The 23659-nt window shown below is 29.1% G+C and overlaps 1 protein-coding gene across 1 annotated transcript; it reads left to right on the forward strand.

The window, feature by feature from the left end:
• Window positions 1-10078: 10078 nt before the first annotated feature.
• LOC123304935 (pyruvate dehydrogenase E1 component subunit alpha, mitochondrial-like) lies at window positions 10079-13019 on the forward strand. The gene is made up of 2 exons (XM_044886489.1): window positions 10079-10770; window positions 12245-13019. The coding sequence occupies exons 1-2, from the start codon at window positions 10095-10097 to the stop codon at window positions 12928-12930; spliced, it is 1362 nt and encodes a 453-aa protein (XP_044742424.1). The 5' UTR covers window positions 10079-10094; the 3' UTR covers window positions 12931-13019.
• The last annotated feature ends 10640 nt before the right edge of the window (window positions 13020-23659 follow it).

Below are 23659 nucleotides of genomic sequence, written 5' to 3' on the forward strand. Positions count from 1 at the left end.
TTATCGTTTCACAATTAAGGGTGAGCTTATCTTTGGGAAATTTGAAACGTCTTGTTTTCTAATGAAGGAAAACAATTATTTCATTCTAAAGTACTTGCTGTGCATTATCGGGTAGTATTTTTGCCGTGTAGGCATGATATAATTCAATGAAGAGGCAATACACTCATGTTCCACGTCGTAAGCATCTCAACATCATGTAAAGGCAATAGCTGCTGCCTCATTAATGTTTTTTGAATTTAGAGAATAAGGTATCCAAATTCTACCTCATGCATTTTTTTTCGGTTTAAATGTTCTGAATGTTCATGGACTCTTACCTTGATTGTATGAAATGACATTATTTTTAGAAATCTCAATAGAGCCTAAAGTAGAGCAAAATTGATAGGATAGATAAATATTTCGAAAACTTAAAACTTTTAAGCATAATGGTCATTGAGACATTTGTGATACTTTAAATATAATAAAACTAATCGAATTTTCAGGACCATGGCTTCTAATAAAGATTTTCTAGGTTGCTGTTAAAAAAGATTAAAATTTTTTTCTTCTTACTGCATTACAATGGTTTGTTATTAATTTTACAATAAAATAATAAATAAAAATGTAAGGACAGTGTACAGTTAGGATTTTTATTTAATTTTTTTTTTTTTTTTTTGGTAATATTATTTTGATTATTTTAGTAAATTGGTATTGTGAGAAACAAATTTTATGAAATTAGATTTGTTTTTCTTTGTTTGTTCTATGTAAGGATTTCAGAAATAATTTGAATTGAGATGATTTAGATAGATTAAATACTGAGATTTTGTGAGTGAGCTCTATTTTCTTCTTACATAGTCAAATATTCTTACCAATTCAGATTCGTTGTTTAAATGAAAATACAAAAGCGGCGTTTAGAGATAATAATATCAATCCATTATCTCTTGTCCAAAAAGGGCATTTAGTGTACGAAAACAGAGCCAACAAATAAATTATTCCTAAAAATGGCCATACCTACTAAAAGATTTTTGGAAAATATTAGATTTTTCAAACATTTCTACCTGTAAACTTTGATGACTTTCGTCTCCCTGAATGTTCCGTACTGACCCAAGTCTAGTTTCTAATGCAATAGATAATTCAACATTAATTTCAATTTTTCGTATTTCACAGTTTTATCAAAATCTAAGTCCGAATAAACAGAGTAATGAAAATTTACAATTTACATATTTAAACGATTTTCTTTAAGAGTTTTTTAGTGTCGGAGAATCAATTGATTGTCCAATTAAAATAAGAAAAAAATCTAATATTCAACAGTTGAAAATTTGGCATAACCATATAGGTTAAGTAATACATCTTTCTCAATATCTCCTTGCTCAGTGTTATTGGAATACTAAATACTTTCGTCTGCTAAATTTCATTTCTATAAAATTTTTAGAAATGAAAAAATAATTCCAGAAAATATACATTGGCTCTAATCTCATTATGATTCAATTCTCTATGTATGATTCAAATGCAGTCTACAAATTTAAAATTCTTAGCTACAATTAATTGGTTAATGAATTTATGATAGATGTATCTAAATTAACTATTTAATTTAAAAAAATTTTTGTCTGTTAATGCTAATAAGATTTTATTACGTCTTTGATATATTTGTGTTTTAAAATTAATGATACAAGGTAAATTGTAATGCATTTTTATAATACCCATAATAAATAAATATGTACTAAATTAAACAACACGTATATTTTTAACTTCTGACTGCATACGGTTTGGTGTGCTTTTTATACCATGTATATGAAATATATATAGTAATATTAAGTTGGGTCCCAAGTTTGTAACGCCTAAAAATATTGATGCTACGAAAAAAATTTTGGTATGGCTGTCCATCAAATAATCTTACTAGTCCATTTCCGTATGTCTGTCTGTCTGTCTGTCGTCTGTCGTCTGTCCGTCTGTCATCAAGATTACTCAAAAACGAAAAGAGATATCAAGCTGAATTATTTAGAGTGTACTTAAAACGTAAAAAGTGAGGTCGAGTTTGTAAATGAGCAACATAGGTCAATTGGATTTTGGGTCCGTAGGACCTATCTTGTAAACCGTTAGATATAGAACAAATGTTTATGTGTAAAAAATGTTCCTTATAAAAAAATTAATAACTTTTGTTTTAAACATTTTCTTGTAAACATCACTGTTTACCCACGAGGGCGCTAATTAGGAGAACATTTTGTAGTATGTATTAATATTGGAATATCAGTTATGTGTGTGTGACTATTTAAGGGTCGATATCTTTCTTTGTTTACGTGACGTCAAAAAACAAACGATTGCGTCATCAAAATTGTCTATACATGGTATTTCAACAATTAACTCAGTCAATTGTTTGTTTTCGCTTGTTTAAAACAGTTATTTTATCTCTCGATTGTTGTTTCATTACAACGCACTAAAGACAATCTTCATTTAAAATTGTTTATGAATTAAGTTCTATTACGAGTTTTATTAAATCATTTAATGATGAATAGTTGGGTTTTATGAGTTTATAGAACTTTAAAATCAATACGCAAATAAATTAAAAGTGATAATAAAATTCAGTGAAAGAAAATTGCATAACAATGATATTTAATCACATAGGTACTCACATATAATAAAAACAACAAAACATTCTTCTACTTAAACTTATACTTGTACTTATGCATAGAGTAAGATGTAGTAACTAGAATTCACTGTACCTTGATTCTTTCTCAAAACTCTCGACAGATAATACTATATGAGACACAGCAATTATATGAAAAACAAAGTTAATAGGACGTAAGCAACTTAGCGACAATGACTATCCACATGCATTTGTAAATTTAATTTAAGTAAATTTTAAATAACACTTTAAAGTGTTTGAAAGTACAAAATTTTGCAAATTTTTAAGGTTACTCTAACAGTTAATGCTGGAACATCAGCCAGGCAACCGGGGCCGTAGGCCTGGGATGAGAGCCAAAAAAAATTTTTTTTGCAACGAGCAGGTACTTGGCTGATCTTTTCTCAGAATGTTAACAGAGATGTTAAAAACGCTGTTGTCAAGTTTCAATTTACTTACTATATACTTCAACCACACTATACAATTTTCTTAATATTTTATTTTGTTTAAGGTGGTCAAAAAACGGTATGGAGGAATGGTATAATTTTGTTTAAGGTGGTATGCTGGAACGATCATTATCTCCATAGATAAATGATGTGTTTTATCCACTTTTCAGATTCTGTTTATTCAGTTTTTTCCAGTTTTTTTATTACCATTAAAAAACGGCTCAACTAATTTTGCTGAATTCCTTCAATTCTTAAATACGCGATTAAGCGTCGAATAAATCCAGTCACGTGCTAATGTCATAACTGGTTCGCGAGATAATCGAGGCGAAAAAAACCGAACGAACAATTAAACATGCCCACATACGTTGACACACACACACACACACACAGACATCACATTGAAAAGGTTTGATTCGGATATTGTGACCTTCAAACCGCGGAAATATGTAAAACCCCATTACATTAACTTCCTCTACCAAGTTAAAAAATTTGATATCTCTTTTTATAGAGTTTACAAAATAGCAAATTTCTCGGCTCCACTTTGTTTATAGTGTTGAGAATAAGCAGAAAACAAAATTTCTATTTTTATATCTAAACAAAAATACCCCTTAAAAAGCACATATATCAGTAATTTTGATTCCAGGTACTACACCCTCCCCTACTTATTATTTAAACACAAATATTAATAATAATAACAATAATAATGTTATTATTAAATAGTTATTACCAATATATGTAATTACATCTATTAATTATGTTAAGTACTTAACTTGTTAATTAATTTACATCATGAAAACTATATACAAACATATATGTATACAAACATATATTATATGCATATCATTTATTTGAGTATGATTAATGACTTTAAAAACAGTTCTTTTAATTTTTTTAACAGCGTTGCTTTTAAATTTTATTTTAAATATTTTGTTAATAGTAAAAAAACACCATAGACAAATATACAGCTGAGATTGGGTTTGTATAAGTAATGTGTACAAGTTACTTTCAAAGACCGAATAACGTAAGTATAAAATATTTGTACTTTTTGATTAGAAAAGAGCGAAATTTAAATCACTTAACATTAGTTTTATATTTACATAATTGTTGTAGTCACGTGCCATTCTATACGTATCTTGAAAAAAAAGCCAGCTTTTGGCTCGATTACAAGAAGTAAGTTCTCATGCGAAAATTATTGAGAAGTATGTCATGCATTGTACATTTGCTTTTTTCTATCTAGTGTATTTTGAATTATATTTTAGAGATTATATGATTTTTTAAATTCTGGAATAAAAACTGGAAGTATACTATTCGCACCGTGCGTGAGTTTTATTGGAGGCGTTTCCATGGAAACGATACACTACTTTAATTATAGAATTGTATGGATGCACATATAATTGTATGGATTGCATTTATGACTTGAAAATTTAATATTATTTTCTCACAAATTTAAATAAATAATTATGATAATTTACATTTGAAAAATAATATTTGAGCAATTTGATTTCCTTTTTTCACAATTTTTAATGCATTAAGTTTAATTAATTTTTTTTCTCAATAATTTGAATTTGACATTTTCTATAACATTAACATGTTAAGAAATGCAAATTAGTCATAACAGCCTTTAGCGCCAAAATTGTTCACTGGACGCACTGGCATCGGTTTTATTGTCCCTACCATGACTACATACTCAACGAATAGCTTGATATAAGTAGGCATTATAGTTATGAAAGATGTTACTCTCTATGTTATTATGGGTTGATTTGTAACGAGTCTCGATTCTATAAATTTGTAATGTTTAAAAATATTGCCCTATGAATTTCCATAATAATTGCACTTACATCTTAATATTAATAATGAATAGTTTTAGTGTTGACGCTACAAAATAGTTAAAAATTAAAAACGGTTTATTTGCTAAAGACTATTTTCTGCAATTTACACATATTTCATTTGGGGTGTTTTTTGGGAAGCTAATCACAGTTATGTTACGTAATTCTCGCAATAATAGCAAACATGTCAAAAATCGCAGTTATTTTGATAATCAATAATTTTAATGAAATTAAATTATAATTATAGTATAAACTAGAGGAAAAAATTGATCTTCGAATTTTTCAGGCAAAAGTTGTTTTATAGTGGCATAGAATCAGAATCAGCTGCAAAAAATTGGTAGTTCCATTTAAGAAATCGAGTTGACAATAAAACTGGACTAATTTTCATCATTCCACCTGACAATAAGACCCGGATTTTACCGTGTTTTGATAATTCAATTCTTTTTGAAATAATTAGGCAGAAACTTTTTTTTTTTAAACTTTTTTATAATTAGTAAACACACAAGTATAGCTTTTAACAAACTTTTAAACATTAGATTCAGATTTTCGAGTTATTCTCAGAAGAGAGTCGACAGTCTATTAAGATTGACTGATAGTAGGTACTGCAAGTACAACATATACTAACTAATAAGATGGCATGCACGTCAAATCAAAATATAAAAAATTACTTAATGTCAGAAATAAATGTTTAATTGAAAAATTTTAAAATTTTGATCGATTAGATACTTTGTTGTTATTTTGTTTTATTTTGGTAAATTATTATTAATTAATCAATGATACATACTTTCAGTTTTGTCAGCACCATTATATGAAAAAAAACACAACTATTTATTTTTGAAAATATAACAGTGTCTTAGAATATGCCTTAACAAAATTTTTGGGTTTCAAAACACATAGTAGTCCACATGATTTAAAATTAAAAGTATTTTCCAATGTTTCAAAATATTCTCTGATTAAATTTTTTTTTATATTTAATCCACTTGGATGCATTACTACAAATTAGTTAAGACAAAAGTTTTATTACTCGACTTCGCAACTCAAAGGAGTGGTAATGTGTTTATCAGTCTATAATATGTATATGCGTTCCTATGTGGCACATTATAGGCTAAATGCATGGGTCGAATTTGATGATTCTTACGTCAATCGATTTGTCTCAATATTGCAAGAGTTACTGAAGATGTGGCAAAAGTGAAAGTTCATTATGGCGACCACCAAATGCCATTTTATGAAAAAGAAAAATTGAAAATCGACTAACTCTGTTAAGTAGGATATCATTGAACACCTATTAAATAGACAAATCGTTTGATGTAAGAATCACTCATCATTAACATCCGTTTGGTCTCCAGGGTGCCACAAAGGATTAAACATAAAAAGGCAGTCTGAAAATGATAGTCGACGAGCTATGTTAATGGGTACCATTGATTAGGTATTGAATGTTCTAAAAAAACTACTAAAAAGTGTAAAATAAAATATAAAAAAATTAAATAATCAAAAAACCCAACTGCGTTTAATAAAAATTGAAAAGAAAAAACAAGTCCAGTAGTTTCCATAGCGACTTAAACAGTCGGGACCCATTATTGGAAAGATTTAAGCCGGTCCATATTTTAAGGTGTGCAAACTGTTAATAAGTCGCTGTGTAAACTACTGGCCATGTGTTTTCTTCTCGATTTTTATTTACCACAGGCGAGTTTTTGATTTTTTTAATTTATTGTTTTTTATGCACGTTTACGATTTAATAAAATTTATTTTCATCCACTTGATATGTCCTATGCTTGGTATGAGGGCTATGGTATATACGGAATATAACATCAGTAAATACGGAATATCAATTATATTCTGCTGAAATAAGTCCGACAGATTATTCTGCTTGTGACTCTGGGAGATAAAAAAGTAATTTTCTTCGTCTTCAAGAAGGAATTTTATAGATTCAACAGTATTTTGGGATAACATATACTTCACCAACTATGTCAATGGTAGGAGGCGGAAACTGCCCTAGTTTACCTCCCCATAAATTATCTGCTTTTTTCTTATTATAGAGTAATGAAACTATGGAGAGAGTGTCAGCTTAGAAAAAAAGTAGATTGTCGAGCAAACACGACCAACATTTATTAGGAAATTGACAGACAATCAATAATGAAATGCAGTGCTCATATAAATATTGAACAAGATTAATATAATCTCTCTCTTTTTTGACTTCAGATCAATTACAATTCCATTCAATCATTATTAATGTCTATTAATCACAATAAATTTGCATAAAATTCATCATTTAGTTTTTTTTTTTAAAATAAAAATGAACTATAAGTTACCTTAAAATGATATTTGCTTATTCAATTACTTTAGAATATTTTATTACTTTCCGAAAAGGTTTTTGTATAAACTCTGGATAATGTTTTTTCTTCTTTGTTTAAATTGAAATTCATTTAATATCATATCTCAAGCAAAGTCAAGTAGTAAGAGATATCCAGATATCAATCATATACCAATATTACCCTGGGGTCATTATCATTATTGATACCGCCGTATGATCTTTTAGTTATTGAAGGTCTTAAAATCGAACGAAAGAGCACTTGTTGTATATGAGTCAAAAATCGATCAACCATGTGTTTTGATCTAAATTTTAATGGATTCGTAGTTCAACTTTGTTTTGAATTAATGGTCTAAGAGTCAGGGACCAGAATTATGTTATTTTGACGCATTCTATATTTAAGTTATTCTCGCCAATTTCTCCATTTGTCTACTGCTTATGAAATGGCACAACTCATTGTTTATGATGTAAGAAAATTTTACGGCTTCAAACAAGCTCAACGTTTTAGTAACAAGGTTCTCATTTGTCAATATTTTATGAAAATTTATTATAAAAGTAAAAACTGCAGTTTGATGATGACAGAAATGACAGAGAGTTACAAAGTTAGGTTTGTTAAATGTCGTACGTCTGCTTGAAAGAGTGTGCTGAAAGTGAAAATAGTCTCAAATTAATTTGGTTATGGCGATAAGCTAGTTTTTCTCGAAGACTCGATCATCTTTCTAGTAAAGTAAGGAAAAAAGTAAATATTCATGAAGCTGATGGGGTAGTAATACCCCATGAGTCTTTGCCTGAATACCCCATGAGTCTTTGCATGAATTGTTGGAGCACCTTAAACCATCGCCAAGACAAATTTTTAGCTTTGAAAAATAATTCCAGAAAATGTACGTTGGATTTAGGACTATGGTGACAAATTTAGCAAATGAATTTTTTATCCACACTTATTTAGGTACTTCAACTCCGTAGCTATAAAATGTTGGATCTAAATACCTACAATAGAAAGGGTCCTTGGGTTCATGTACAGATCTTTAAAATAAAATTATTATTTCTTTTCAAATATAAAATCGTGCATTTCAAATAGTTAGCAGCATCAATAATACTTAAATACCATTACTATACTTAGCCTTCGTACTACAAACATATTTTTTCTATTAATAATTTGTGTATTTCAATATTACAAGGTCACACTGGAAATATTGAAAAACAAGTGAAAACAAACAATTGACTGAGTTACTTGTTAAAATATCATGTATAGACTATGTTGATTACACTATCACATTATATATACATACATGTCACACATACTCAACTGATATTTCATTATGATACATACTATATAAGTTGCGCCTAATTTTCGCCCTCAGGAGTAAACACTGATGTTTAAAAAACAATGTTTCAAGCAAAAGTTGTTTATTTTTTTATAAGGAACATTTTTTACAATTAAACTTTTGTTCTATCTCTAACGGTTTACAAAATGGGTCCTACGGACCCAAGACCCATTTGACTTATGATGCCCATTTACGAACTTGACCTCACTTTTTATGTCCTGAGAAGGCTGTAAAAATTTCAGCTTGATATAATTTTTCGTTTTTGAGTTATGGTGTTGACAGAGAGGCAGACGGACAAACAGACGGACAGACAGACAGACAGACAACCGAAAATGGATTAATTAGTTGAGGGTTACAAACTTGGGACTATACTTAATATACTATGTATATTTCATATAGACATGGTATAATAAAATTTATAACGGGTATACTGAAAGCAAAGATATGTTTGCATACTTTCTTTCATTTCTAACAATTATTTCTATATATATATTAAAACTTAAACCATCAAAATTTTGCGCGTTGTTTTCGAAAATTCAACGATGAGTTTTCAACGGATTTTTACGTTGAAAGTTCCTGTGATTCCAGACAAGTCCATTTTACGTCATGCGATGTGTTTGTTTTAATGGATGGAAAAAGTTCTTTAAAAGCATACACTTCTTGGAAGATAGGTGCCTGATTCGCTTAAAATGGATTACCTTGTATATTATCCTCATTTGAGCCCCTTGAGACGGGATGAAAATTAAAACGACCAATTTTTAGAACAAACACTGCAAAATAATAATTCTCGACTGAAATACCCACAGAGTATTAGAGCGTAAACGTTACCCGTACATTGAAGTTGTAAGCTCTCGCATCAAATAATTTGATCTACTTTGTATTAGGTCCAGTACACATGCATATTTTAAAAACATTAAAAAAAAACATTTACCGTTGCTTATACGGGTACAGAGAAATAGAACCTGGCTGTACTAAAGATGTGACTTCTACGAAAGTTTTAGAGTGGTAAAATTACGGGAACTGGTTATTAGTCTCGCTTTTTTAAGTCTCATTCATCCAGGTTCGACTGTATACGTTTGTACTTATATTTTTATTTTATTATTATGTGTCAATTTATTGTGATTATATTTCCGCTTACACACTTTCGCAAAAAAAAAAAAATTGTCTAAAATATCCCATAAATATATGTTCCATAGGAATTGAATTAGCCGTTGACTTTTTTAAACGATCTTTAATTGAACTTAATTTTTATTTTGGTTTTATCGCACTTTCCATATTGTTCCATTTATGGTAGGTATTCAATGAGTGATAAGGTAAACTAATTTGAACTATTAAATTATCCATGAAACAAAAATTATGCGTCCTATAATTTTAACACTCGTAATTGGTAAGGTAAACAAATTATGTAGACTGACTATACTATTAGAAAAGTTGTGAAGGTCAGGTTTAAAACTTAAAGCGTCATTGTATTAGTGATTTTTCAACAAGTTTCAACCAGATTATGAATAGTTATTTTATGGTTATTTTTGAATAATGACATTTTAGCAAAATTTCGTTGTTTAATTATTTTTACGTGAATAACAAACAGAATGTGAAATGTTGCGATACATTTTTCGTTCAAAACTATTATGGAACCATCGTTATGTTCACGGTATGCAAAAAATTAACCAAAGAAAATCATTCATAGACGATTTATTTTCCAAGGTAAATTCTGATGAAGCTGAAGCACAATTTTCTACAAATAAAAGAGATAATTCATCCCCCAATGCAAATGCAGATGAGGGTGGAACAAGGATACAATTAACTCGAATAAAAACAGATAATTTATCTTCCAATTGTAATGAGGATGGAGCCGAAATACAATTACCTCCAAACAAAATGTGGCTTTTAGATAAAGGACCACCAACAAAAGCTATGATAACGCGCGAAGAAGGGGTGCAGACGTTAAAAGAGATGACTTTTTACCGTGAACTAGAATCAGAAATTCTAAAATTGTATCAAAAAAAATTAATTCGAGGTTATTGTCATTTGTATAATGGGCAAGAGGCAGTTTGCAGTGGATGTGTAAAAGCATTACGTGAAGGTGATAAAGTTATAACAGCATATCGTTGTCATATGTGGGTGTGTAAATTAGGAACACCACCACTAGACATGGTTGCTGAATGTTTGCAAAAAGAAACTGGTAATGTAAAGGGACGTGGTGGTTCTATGCATATGTATAATGAGAAATTGTTTGGTGGGAATGGAATTGTGGGTGCACATGTTCCTTTAGGTAAATTGGTCAATTTGTGTGCTATATGTTAAATTATAAGAATACATGAACAAAATATTACGTTTTGTATGCTTGCGTTATACAAAACGTAATGTAAACGTAAACGTTTTTAAAGTTGCGATAGGAATTTTTTCTAAACTTTCGAAAACATTAGTCTCTTATTTGATTTTCACCTTAAGTTGAGTTACATACCAAGAGTTGCTTTCTAAAATAGTTTGAGTAGCTCACGCGACAGAAGTGAATAATTTTTTTTCTGCTTCGATTGGCTTTAAATATTTTGAGAACATTGTTATATGTAATAGATGATGATACCGGCAGGGAAATTTAGCGACTTGTTACGTCTGGATATAAGAACAAATTTTTCTTATAAGAGCCAGCCAAACAAAAGCCAACAACTACAAATCAAGAATTTTTCGGTGTGTTAGCCACATGAAGACCAGGAAAATTTTTCTATGATCTATTCAAATCTAATGTTTCCTAATTTTTTTCATTTCAGCACCGCTACGGTTTATTCTATATACTTTGAACTATTTTATCTCATTTTACCTTCACTATAAAATATAAAACTACGGAAATTTTAATCGTTTTTAAGATAAATTTAAGAGATCAATGGCATCATATATGTTGTTTCTTTTATCGAAACATGAAATACAAATCTATATTGAAAAAAAATTTGTCAATAATAATGATAAAGAAATTGTTGTTCAATATATAAAAATTAATGAATATAATCTTTATGCGATATCGTTGATAATGTCACTGTTAAATAACGTTCAACAAACAACGTGTTAATAAAAACACATTTATATAACAATAAATATTTAAGTGCATTTTTAGTTTTACAAAGTGTTTCAAATATTGACAATCTCCAAAAATATTGACAATTTTCCAAAAAAACGGAAAAATTTAAGAAGTTGCATCAGCTTTGGATTTTTATTAATTGCCTTCTATTCGAATTAACTGGTTTTGGAATGAGTACCTATTTACATTTTGTTGGTAAAATGGACCAGAAACTTGCACCGTTGGTAATCCAAAACCGTTCATTTCATGACTTTGAGATTCAGCAATATCTTTTTTTTTGGTTTCATAAGAATTCATGTTTATCAAGTAATAAAACAAACACTTTTTCCAAGTTTCATGAATATTGAATTTTTTTTCGCGAGAAAAAAAGCTAAAGCGAAAAACCATTTTTCATGAAATTTAAGGTTTTGTCGAAAAAAGTCTCGTATAAAAGTTTTTCAATTTTTACTATCAAGAACTTTTCTGTTGAACAGATTTTGAAGTCATTTTTTGCCCCAAATCGCAAAAAATGGTTTCAACCCCCATTTCATCATTTCCAAGCGTCTCGATTTAGATTTAGTTTTACTATATTACTTACACCCTAAACTAATATTTCCAACTGGTCGCTTCCTGTTGGTAATTTATTGCTCTTAAAACCTAACTACACTAACTTATAATACGATTTTAATTACAGGAACTGGAATTGCATTTGCCATGAAAACAAGAAACGAAAAAAATGTTTGCGTAACAGTATTCGGTGATGGTGCAGCCAATCAAGGACAAGTATTTGAAGCATTGAATTTAGCTGCGTTACATAAATTACCAATTATTTACTTAATCGAAAATAACCAATATGGTATGGGCACAAGCATAAGTCGTTCATCAGCAACATCTGAATATTTTCGGCGCATTGATTTTGTCCCCGGAATATGGGTAGATGGAATGAACTACATTGGAGTGCGTGAATGTATGAAATTTGCAATTAACCATGCACAAGAGCATGGTCCAATCATAGTTGAAGCAAATACATATCGCTACATGGGTCATTCTGTATCTGATCCTGGTATCAAATATCGTAGTCGTCAAGAAATTGATCATGTACGTGATACAGTAGATCCTATCAAAACCCTGTCGGATATTTTAATCAAAGCTAACTTTTTAACACCGGATGACCGTAAATCAATTACAGAAGAACAACGTAAAATTGTGAAAGAAATTTCTGATAAAGCTAATGCTGATAAAATGCCATCTTTAAATGAGCTTTGTAAAAATATTTATGCAAAGCCTATTGAAACGACAGTTCGTGGTACAAACGCATTTGATTGTCATGATGGACAAGCTTATTTATCGTTATTGATACAAAGTAAACGGGAAATGTAAATTTACTTTACTTGTAAAACAGCGCACTAAATAGTTAAAACTTTTTAATAAATTTGTCTCTAAATATTGACTTTCTTAAGTAGCTTCTGCACTCGGCAATTAGAAATTGAGCTTCAATTTTTTTTCTACAATGTATGTATTATTGTTGATGTTGCCTCTAGAAGATATTATTCCATAAAATTATGAATTGGTATTATACATTAAAAATTTATTTTGAATGAAATAAAAATTTTCAAATCACTGGTGGTGGTTGGTTTATTGCTTTTGAGATTTCGTTTTATCTCTTGCATTACAGCACCCAAACGAATCTATCGATGCCATTATGGTAAATGTTTCAAGTCTGGTCTCATAGATAAGATATTTTGTGTGTTAAAATCATATTTCTTGCCTTTAAAAGATTTTCTGTTTTAAATAGGGGATAGCATGGAGCTACTTAAAAAAGGTTTAACTCAAAGGTTTAAGGATAGATATTTCGTTGAAATCAATCCAGAGAACTGGAATTTTGGCACAATTTGTTTGAATTTTAATTTTCGCTTATATATTAAAGTTTATTCGCAAAATATTCTTGTAAAATATTTTAACCTTTGGTCGCTTCAAATTAAAAATAACTAAATATCAAAATAAGATTTTTTAGTGTCGTTAGTTATGGCGCATTTAAGCATTATTAAGTGATTAAAGCAAGTGCTTAATGCAAATGTTTAGCTAATTAAGTCTAGTTAGTAATTATACGAGGAACTGGCTTCATAAACTGTGCTATTCCTACTCATTCTTACACATGTATTATACATGTGCAATTATATGACGTTGAGGTGCTACAATCCTTTCTATAGCCATTAAATTAAGTTCGGTTAAAAATACTGTTTTTAGAATTAAAACATAGCAAAAAAAAAGTATCTATTTGTCTGTTTAACAATCACACAGCTGGAGTTGTCGAAAAGGTCCCACCTGTACTTAACAACAACAACAAAAATTGTACAATTACATTCATATAATATTAAATAAAACAATGCCACAAGGGCCGTAACGGGCCGCACCTACACTCAACCAACGCACTTTTTTATAACACACAAGACTCAAGTTAGGTATTTATATATTTCTCTACAACAACACCGGACAGGTGTAAAAGATTTGTTTACATGATTATTGTCAGACAGATAGGCTCATATTAAGACTGACCCCACAGCTGATAAACTGAAGTATACTATTTTATGATGATATAGTAAAGTTCATTTTTATAGTTATCGCTTATTTCGAAAAAAAGGTAAGTTATAAAAGTTAAGAATAATTCTATGCTATTTTTTCGGTCTTCTGTTGATTGATTCGGTAATCTGTTTCGAATATAAACAATCCATTAGTATTTGCGACTAAAATGATTCGAATAAATCTTGTATTTAAATTTGATAAAATTAAGAGATCTTCAAAAACGAATTCCACTCGTTGATTATCCATTTTTATTAATTCAGTAAAAATTCTAAGGTTTCTAAGGTTTGTTAAAAATATAGTTATGACATGTATATATCACATGAATATCACCAAATATATTTTAGAGAATAAAGTATGGCACTATTGCTCTGTGCAGATTTTGTGACGCAGAGTATTCATATAAATTTACTATAGAATTTTGTATTGAGAAAAATCATGAATGACGTCAAGCCTTCAATATGGAAGTCAAAAAATACAGCATTAGTCTATGGAATAACTAAACCATTGGTGGCCAAAGAATAAAGGCATTTTATTTATACATTCAGGCGGTGTGAGTATGTAGGTCAGGTACGAAGAGAACACGCATTCGATGCCTGGCCTCTGTATATTTTTAACCGCCTTCAAACAAAAAAGAAGGAAGTTCTCAACTCGACTGTATATTTTTTTTAATGTTTGTTACCTTAGAACTTTTGACTGGATAAACCGATTTTGATGATTCTTTATCTGTTTGAAAGCTAGTGCTTCTCTTGTAGCCCCATTTCATTTTGGTCCAGAAGAGATATGAGAAAACCAGAAAAGTCTTAAATTTGCATTAAGTATGCATCACAAGAGGACGAATAATTCAATATCACGCCAACCAATTTCGATTATTCTTTTTTTATTTAGCGTACTTCAGATTCACTCAAAAATCACAAAAAAAAAAAAAAAAAAAAAAAAAAAAAAAAAACTTTTAACAATAAGAAAACCGACCTCAAAAGAAAAACTATTAATATGCACAATGCAAATATTAATATGCACTAAAAAGTAAAAAATAACCATAATATAAGGTAGTTAAAATTTTTGTTTTTGGAGTCAGTGTCAGCCAAGCTAATGTAGCAAGCTGTTCTGTCAGAGTTGTTTCCTTAGCTGACACCGACTCAAAAAGAACAATAATTACGTTATATTATCGTTTTTACTACGTTATATTATCGTTATTTTTTTACATTTTTAGTGCATATTAATTAATTTTGGAAAAGTTTTTCTTTTGAAATCGGTTTTCTTGTTAAAAGTTTTTTTTTTATAATCGCTGGTTTCTTTATTGATTTAAGAGTAGTTCAATGTTTTTTAATTCGATTGTATCATTATTCGTCAACAAAAGTTACAATAATTGCAATAACTTAAATCATAAGCAAAACAATTTCAAACTGTCTCTTTAACTCGATATAAGTAAGTGAATTTTTAGGGCTAAAATATACATTATTTAAAAAATACCATTGTTTAGTATGGGTGGCCGGGTTATGATAAAAATTGTGTCTAACAAACAAAACATTACATTTTTTCAATTGAATTTCATTTATTATCGAATGCAGGTTTTATATGTTTACTTCTTGCAATGGTATGTAAGTTTACAAACCAATCCCATGTCAAAATAAAAACATTAGCACTATATAATTTTTTTTTCTTTTAAATATATTTTCATTCTTCAAAAAATTATATAATTATCATACAATAGGTGCACAAGCATATTTTATTTTCCATAATGTCATTCTCTATTTCAATAATATGGTTTGTATAACAGTATGGTAAAGTCTAGCAAACACATGATATAACAAGAGCGTTTAGCTAAAAAAAAAAATATATATATATATATATAACTAGATATTGCTTTATATACCACTGTTGTTGGCTTGTCGCCTGCCTGCCTTGTTATGTTCCACAATATTAAATCGAATATTTGTTCGTTTGTTTTTTAGGATACAGTATATTATCGAAAAACGAGTCGAAGAACAGAAGAATTTTTTTTACGTCATATCATTAGGTTAGGTTATATTGGCTGTCCCCGAAGGACACACTTAGGTTGATCACCTTTCCGCTAGTAATTTCATTTATCAGCTCCTCAATTTCAGAGGCTGAGTGTACCTCCTTCATGCATATACCATGCACTACACCAGCCCATCACAACTATTAATTAAATTAATTTTGTTGCGATGGCGGGAATCGAACCCGCTACCCTATGCATACCGCGGACGGATTTGGTTACGCCTTACCCAACTGAGCTAATAAGGCGTCATATCATTGTCGCCTTATCAAGAACCCCAAAATAGTGATGGATTTGTCTAAGTCAAAACATTTAACGTTCAAGAGTATTTAGCTTTTTGAATACTATTATCCCAAATCTGGTGCATAAATTTTTAAGTTCGTTCATCTCAAGTTTCTTTCCTTGAGGCTTGGGAGGTTTTTTTGCACTAATATAGCTATAAGTTTTTTTTTTCGATATTATCTCGTTTTAAAACGTTTCCTTCACCAGGATATTATTTTCAATGATTTTATGGAACTGTATGTCACTCAATTAAATCAAGAAAGATTACACAATTGGGATACTTTGAAAAATTTCATTAATTATGACCTCTTTGGTCAAATCAACTTCAAAATGTTTGGCCCATTATGGCCGTGAGCCCATAATAAAGGAAAATTTCCTAGATTCTCTATGTTTTGTCTTTTTAAGGATTGATAAAAATACATTTTGTAATAAAAAAACATTGAAGTTTTAATTGTGGCCCGTATGTGTTTTCGATTTTCCAGTTTTTCGAGTGTTGCCTCTTGTTTACCGTATTCTACGTTAAATTAAGTGTAATAGACAAGTTGCATTAATTTTTTTTTTTTGCCACAAATTCATATATAAATTAAAAATAATTCATCTAAAGTATATTTAAGTATTTTTTTTTTTAAATTAATAATTCCGTTTTGTTATTAATTATTAACAAAAAGAAAGAGTTTTGAAAAAAAAACACGGCGGTGACGTTTTTACACCCGTGAAGGCTGTTGTTTCTATAGAAATTTACGTTTAATTAGACAAATTATTTATCATTCTGCATGGTATTTTATCAATTCTCCGTGCGGTGGCGTTGCTAAAGCGATGTATTGACGTCACTGGCATTTTTTTAAATCTTTTTTGGTTATTTTTAGTGGTAGTGGCACTGAAAAGTGGTAGTTATAAAATAAATAAATTGATAATTCAATTTTCCCTTTTTGCTCTTTTAATAATGCCGAATTCGGTTACCGTGAAAATATATAGAATCCATAAACCAATAATTCGAATTTACCTATATATTTCCAACTTTCTATCTCTTATATTGGTGTATTGAATTTTTTTGTATTCTCGAATTCTAGCTGCCTTGATGCTCATAATCTCAAGTTTGGAGCAAGAATTCTCATTAATTATTTTTCGATAATTTGATGTAGAATCTTATTTTATGTTATTAATAATCGAATTATAATAAAAAGTTCACTGGCAAATTTCTGTTTCTGTGGAATGTTTCACTTCTATACAAAATCCCCAGTTTATGCAGAGAGAGTAGTAAACAATCTATAGGATTTAACAATCCTACGGAACCGCAGTTCCCACAACCACTTAAAATTATTGTTGAACTCTTTTTGTTATACTCTATTGGTGTGTTTGTTGTTGTCTGTTTGTTACGTAGGGTGTTGTTTGGGGGCTTGACAAATACACAACAAACAAATAGTTTTTTATTTTACAAAAATAAAAATCGTTTAACTAATTTTTAATACAATCCTCACAAGTTGTGGATACGTAGAACGTATATGAATGTATATTCACAGGTTGAAACATCAAATTCAACCCACTGTCACAGCAGGGGTAAATAAAAATTTGTTTACTTAAAGTTAAAATAGAAAAGTCATACTTAGATTTGATTTAAATGTAAATAAGAAATTAAACAGAAAAAAAAAACATTTCTTGATTTAACAAAATCCACCCACATTAACTGAATTGATTGTGACACCTTTCATAGCGGTGAAGGTTAAGCAAGGGATAAAAAATTGAAAACACCGTTTTATGTGTTTATCTTTTATTTTTAACAATGTCATCTCCTCAAAAGTCTAGGAACACCGTGCATCTGGATATTTTCTTTTACGAAAATTTTCTTAGCTGAAGAGTTTTCTTTCTGGGCTTCCAGAAAAAGTTATTAATGTAAATCCACTTTTAAAGTTATTCAAATTAGCAGGTAATTCAATAATTATAAACACAAAAATGATTCTGTCCAACATTTAAAACAGCGGGATAATCAATTTTATGCCTGGATATTATGATTGGATAACAAAATTGTTTCCCCCTGCCTCCTCCCCCCAGGTATGACGATTTTATTCATTCATTTCACGAGAAAGGATATCGATGAAATTAAGATTAGACAGACCTTCAATTAGCAAAATGGATACTGACCCGAAAAGATAGACAGAAGTTATAACATTGTACAAAATTTAAATTTTAAGTATTAAAGCTGTTGCGCCTTGGACTCTTTTGAAAAGTAATTTATGCCCGAATTAAATTTATGTGGTAGCAATAAGACGAGCCTGCAATAATTTTTATTTAAAAAAATTCTTGAAATTGTGGGCTTTCATTTCAGCCCGCAGGGAAACTTATTAAAAAGACAATTTTAAAATTTATCAACTCACTTTTTGCAATGAAAAATGCTGACTATGCAACTATAAAACTTTCAAGAACTTAACAGATTTTTTAATAAACAACAAGCAAAATTTTTCAAAGAGAGGCCCAATCTTTCTTGGCTGTACTTCATAATGTTTTTGTATAAATTTAGCTACCGCAATGATTTTTACCTGTACTGCAACACAATTATTCTTTTAAGAATGTATGAAGAATTTTTTTAAAAATACTTTTAATAATTGTAAGTTTTGAAGATACTTTTAAGAATTGATTAAATCTTTAAGAATGCTTTTAAGAATTGTAAGCTGTAAGTATTTATTCATAAATCAGGGCCTGTGATATTTAAAAAAAAAAAATTATTACAATTTTCCTTACTCAGTTTCAAAGTGTAAAATATTAAAAAATTCATATTTTCTTTTTTGTGTGTGGTAACATTTGGTTAAGATTGACTTCAAGAATTTATTACCTTTTAATTAATACTTTCAACCCTTTTATAAAAAGTTAAAAAAAAAGTTATCAACCCCCGTGGTATATTTTTTTTAGACTTCATATTTTGTTTTATTGCAAATAAAATGTTGAAAAGCGTTTCTTGTAGTTTTTTATTTTTAAACATAAGAAGGGGTTATTTTTTTATATTCAGTATAATATAGGGTGCTATTTGTAGATGAGAAATGTGAATAATATAGCATTAAACTTGATCCTTGATTTTTTTTTTTTTTTTTTTTGCTTATTATTGAAGATGTTTTGCGAAGCAATATTTCTTAGAAGATTTGCGGTTAAAATTATAATAAGGGATCCATAACAAGTAAATGTGGATCTGCCAAAGGGAAATAAATGCAAGGATGTGAAAGGTGTCCGTTGATTAAATATTGGTTGGAACCAAAAACAAAAAGATCGACGCGACACGAAGATTGAGTGGCCAGGTGGGGTAGTAAGAAAAGAAAAAGTAATACTAGAATGATTAGCAAATGGTCTCTGTTCGGTTTCAACTTATTAAACTATCGTACCAAATGTCTGATTCACTTAATGAAATTGTCTTACCTCGTTACTCGAAATACGAACATCATAAGCCACAGCTGATGTGCTAATTTTAGTTGATATATGTATTATCAAACATAATTAATGAGAACTCTAGAATTTTTCGAATTAAATTTGGTTTTTGCCCCAATTTCCTACATCAATTTTTGTATAATACAAATCCATACTTCGTCTCTCATGCAGCCATCATTAGTTAGAAATTTAATTTCAGCTGAATTTATGGATGCAATTTTTTCAAAAAAGCTCCTCACAAATTTTTGAATTTAATGGATAAATAACGAATTAAAACGGAAAATTCCAACTTACCTTATTTGGTGTATAGTTAGTTAATCGTTCTGAGTTAGCTTCAACGTCTGTTTGGATTTCTGGTATTCCTTATTGAACGTTTGCAAAATGACTCTGATTATTACCCTGTATTATAATAAGTAAGTTAAAACAAAATAAACTGAGTGAATTTTTGCAAGTATTTATTCACCAATATCTCGCAAAAAAGGATCGAATATAATAAAACTTGGCATGCACATTATCTAAATATAAAACCAGGACGGCAAGTTTTTTTGATAAAACGTCAACCATAAAATTAAAAAAAAATTAATTTTACATTTTCAAACACTTTTTGTCCTTCGTTTTTATATTTAGATTGTACATGTTGCGAGATGTTTTTCTACCCACACTGTATAATATGAAAAACAATGAAAAAGCCTTATGGTGTCTACCATATTTAAATATGATTTACATTTTTAATTGAGTTAAACAGGATTATTTTAACGTTCCCGTGTACATTGCTCGTGTGTTGACGTTATGAATTTTTTGTAGTCCAGTGATGATTTATTTTATTTCATAATGAAAAATTTCTTTAACAAATCTTAAACTTTCTATATTGGTTTTGTTGGTGTCGTCAGCCAACAAGTAACTATTCGAAAGTAACAGAAAAAAATAAAATAAAAATAAAATTATAGTTTAAAATAATAATAATAAAAAAAAACACATTACTACTTGACAACTGTTTCTGGTGGCTTGATGACATATAAAGAAGAAAATGTGATGTCGCCAATAACTTTAGACGTGATTACCACACCCTGATTCAAAGGTATCATCTTCACAATATATAAGTGTACTATTGTACAGAATGTAAAAGCAATATTATTCAGAATTAATTTATTTAATATATTATTGGCTTACATTTTGACACAAACTAACCAAATAGAGGAATACAGAAGTTATACATAGTTTGTCTGTTTGTATCTAAACGTAACATGCCTATTGATTTGACAGAAAATAATCTTGAGTTTTTTTTTTTTTTGTTCTGCCAAAAAAAAAATAGAATAAATATGTGATGAAAAAACATCTAGTACGATTTATTTTTTGTATTTAGTTATGTTTGGATTTTAAAAAATTGTTTTCAATGCAGTCCATTAAAGATTTTTTTTTGGTAAATTGTACTGAAGAGGTCGGAAAGCATTTATTAATCTTTAAGTTTTGACTCTAGATGATTTCGCATACCATTAGTCGTTTTTTCTTTGAGCGAATATGTTTTATACTTTACTTGCATCTTACATTTTCGGCACCATAAATTGCAAAATAAGCCCAAATTTCATTAATAGGTGCTTTAATTACATCAAATTATAGCAAACTTTGTTTTTAATAAACTTACTTATACGGTGTGCTTTTACCCGACTGTCAAGAAGTGTCTATGTTTTTCGTGCGTATCTTGTATGTATGTATGTATATTTGTAAATTTCTTTATTGCCTCGTTTCTTATAAATGACTTGATGGATTTGGACAATAAAGTTGTTGTTATATTCGTCTTAAAATCACAAGTGTCCTAAGATCGAGGTTTGAAAAAAAGACAACCTGGCGGATTTTTGGCGCGAAATATTAACTACAAAAAAAAAGGTAACCAAACCCATCGAGTAGGGTATCAGAATAAAATAAATTAAATTTTTTTTCAATTCTCTTATATAAGATTACTAGACAAGATATTTGTCAATATTTAGTTTACGAATGTGTAACATATTATATATCAAAATTAGTCGAATAGACCATGATGTAAATATCGTGTGCATGATTAAATGTAAACAACAACAATAAGTTATAAAATTAAAAAAGGATTATAAAAATATATAATAAATTATATGTTTGAAATTAAATAAGAATGAGAAATTGAATTTAAAAGTTTTAATAAAGTGTATAAAGACTGTTTTATTAAGTCTAAAATTAAATAAAGAATTAAAATAATCAAAAACCCGACTCTGTTTAATAAAATCTGAAAAAAAATACAATTCCAGTAGTTTACATAGCGACTTTTAACATTTGGAGCCCATTAAAATCCAGGCCGGCTTAAATCTTTCCAATAATGGGCCCCGACTGCTAAAGTTTCTATGTAAACTACTGAACTTGCTTCTTTTTTTTCAGATTTTATTTTATACAATCGGGGTTTTGAATTTTTTGATTATATTTTTTTAAATAGAATAATGCGGTGCAGTTTTAATGAACCTATGCGACGGACTCTCTTATGCTAATGAAGAATTAATTATATGTCTTAAGTAAATACATAAGAATTTGCGAGAGCTTCATTTGAAAGTTAGCATTCGCATTGGCATTTGTGAATATTGGAATTAAAAACATCGTCATTCTCATTCGCATTCGCAAATATACAAAATTCAACATTCGTCCGATAACTAGTAGATTGTATTAGGTCTGATTATTGTAGAGAATCATTCTGTATTTCTTCATTTTGGTTAGGAATCTTTTCGAACACAGATATCTTTGAATATGATAAAAATCTTCAACTGGAATGTATAAATTAATTACCAATGTGTACGTCAGTAACAAAAAAATAGATTATTATTACAATATCTGACTCATCCTGTACAAATGAATCGTCAGGTACTATAAATATTGTATTTATGTATTGTGATATGACCACAGCCCATTACAATACACATAAATAAAATACAAAGTGTTTTGAAATATTGAAGGTGAAATTACTTATTACACTAAATACATAAATATATAATAAAAATTTTGTATTCTGTAATTTATACAAATACAGTTGAAATGTGAAAAAATCAAGAAAATATTAGTGAAGAATGAAGGTCGATACACCTTCAATATTTTTTGAACTCTTGTTACATACAGGAGCCGTCACACACAAATGTTAACAAACAAAAGTACAGTAGCACCATTCACTGAAACGATTAAGGAGCAGCAAGGTAGTCATGCTAACAACATCAGCGCCTTGGTGACCCTGATAATGTAATAACCAAGTGCGTATATTACTTAACAATTAAATTTCTAAAGTCAATATTTAAAGATGATTTCACTGTGACAATAGTGATGAATTAACTCTATAAAATGTTCACAGAAAAAAAAGTTTAATAAAAATTAGATTTTTATTTAAATTTGAATGAAGGAAAAAAAATCGAATTTCTAACAAGTTTTTTTGTGACTTTTGTTAGTAAATAATTGGATGCCATTAACCAGCTGTCACCATCTGCCAAAAATTATTTGAAAAATCGTATAAATTAATCAAGAAATCACCGTTAAATTGATGAAGTTATTTTATTTTTTTTCAATACATTTAATTTATGAATTTAAAATGATTTAAACTTAAAAATTAAAAACTGATTTATTGATCTATATAAATCGACACTTATTAATTGAATCTATTTTTTTAGACTAAATGACATATTCAGAATGAGAATGAAAATTGATTTTTACAACAAAGTAAACATAAGGTAGAGTAGGGCGATCATATTACATTTGTTTCAGAAAACGATAGATAGCAAAGGATCCTGCACTAATCTTATAGGAATTAAGTCTTGG

Source organism: Chrysoperla carnea, chromosome 1 (assembly GCF_905475395.1).
Source record: "Chrysoperla carnea chromosome 1, inChrCarn1.1, whole genome shotgun sequence".
NCBI lineage: Eukaryota > Metazoa > Arthropoda > Insecta > Neuroptera > Chrysopidae > Chrysoperla > Chrysoperla carnea.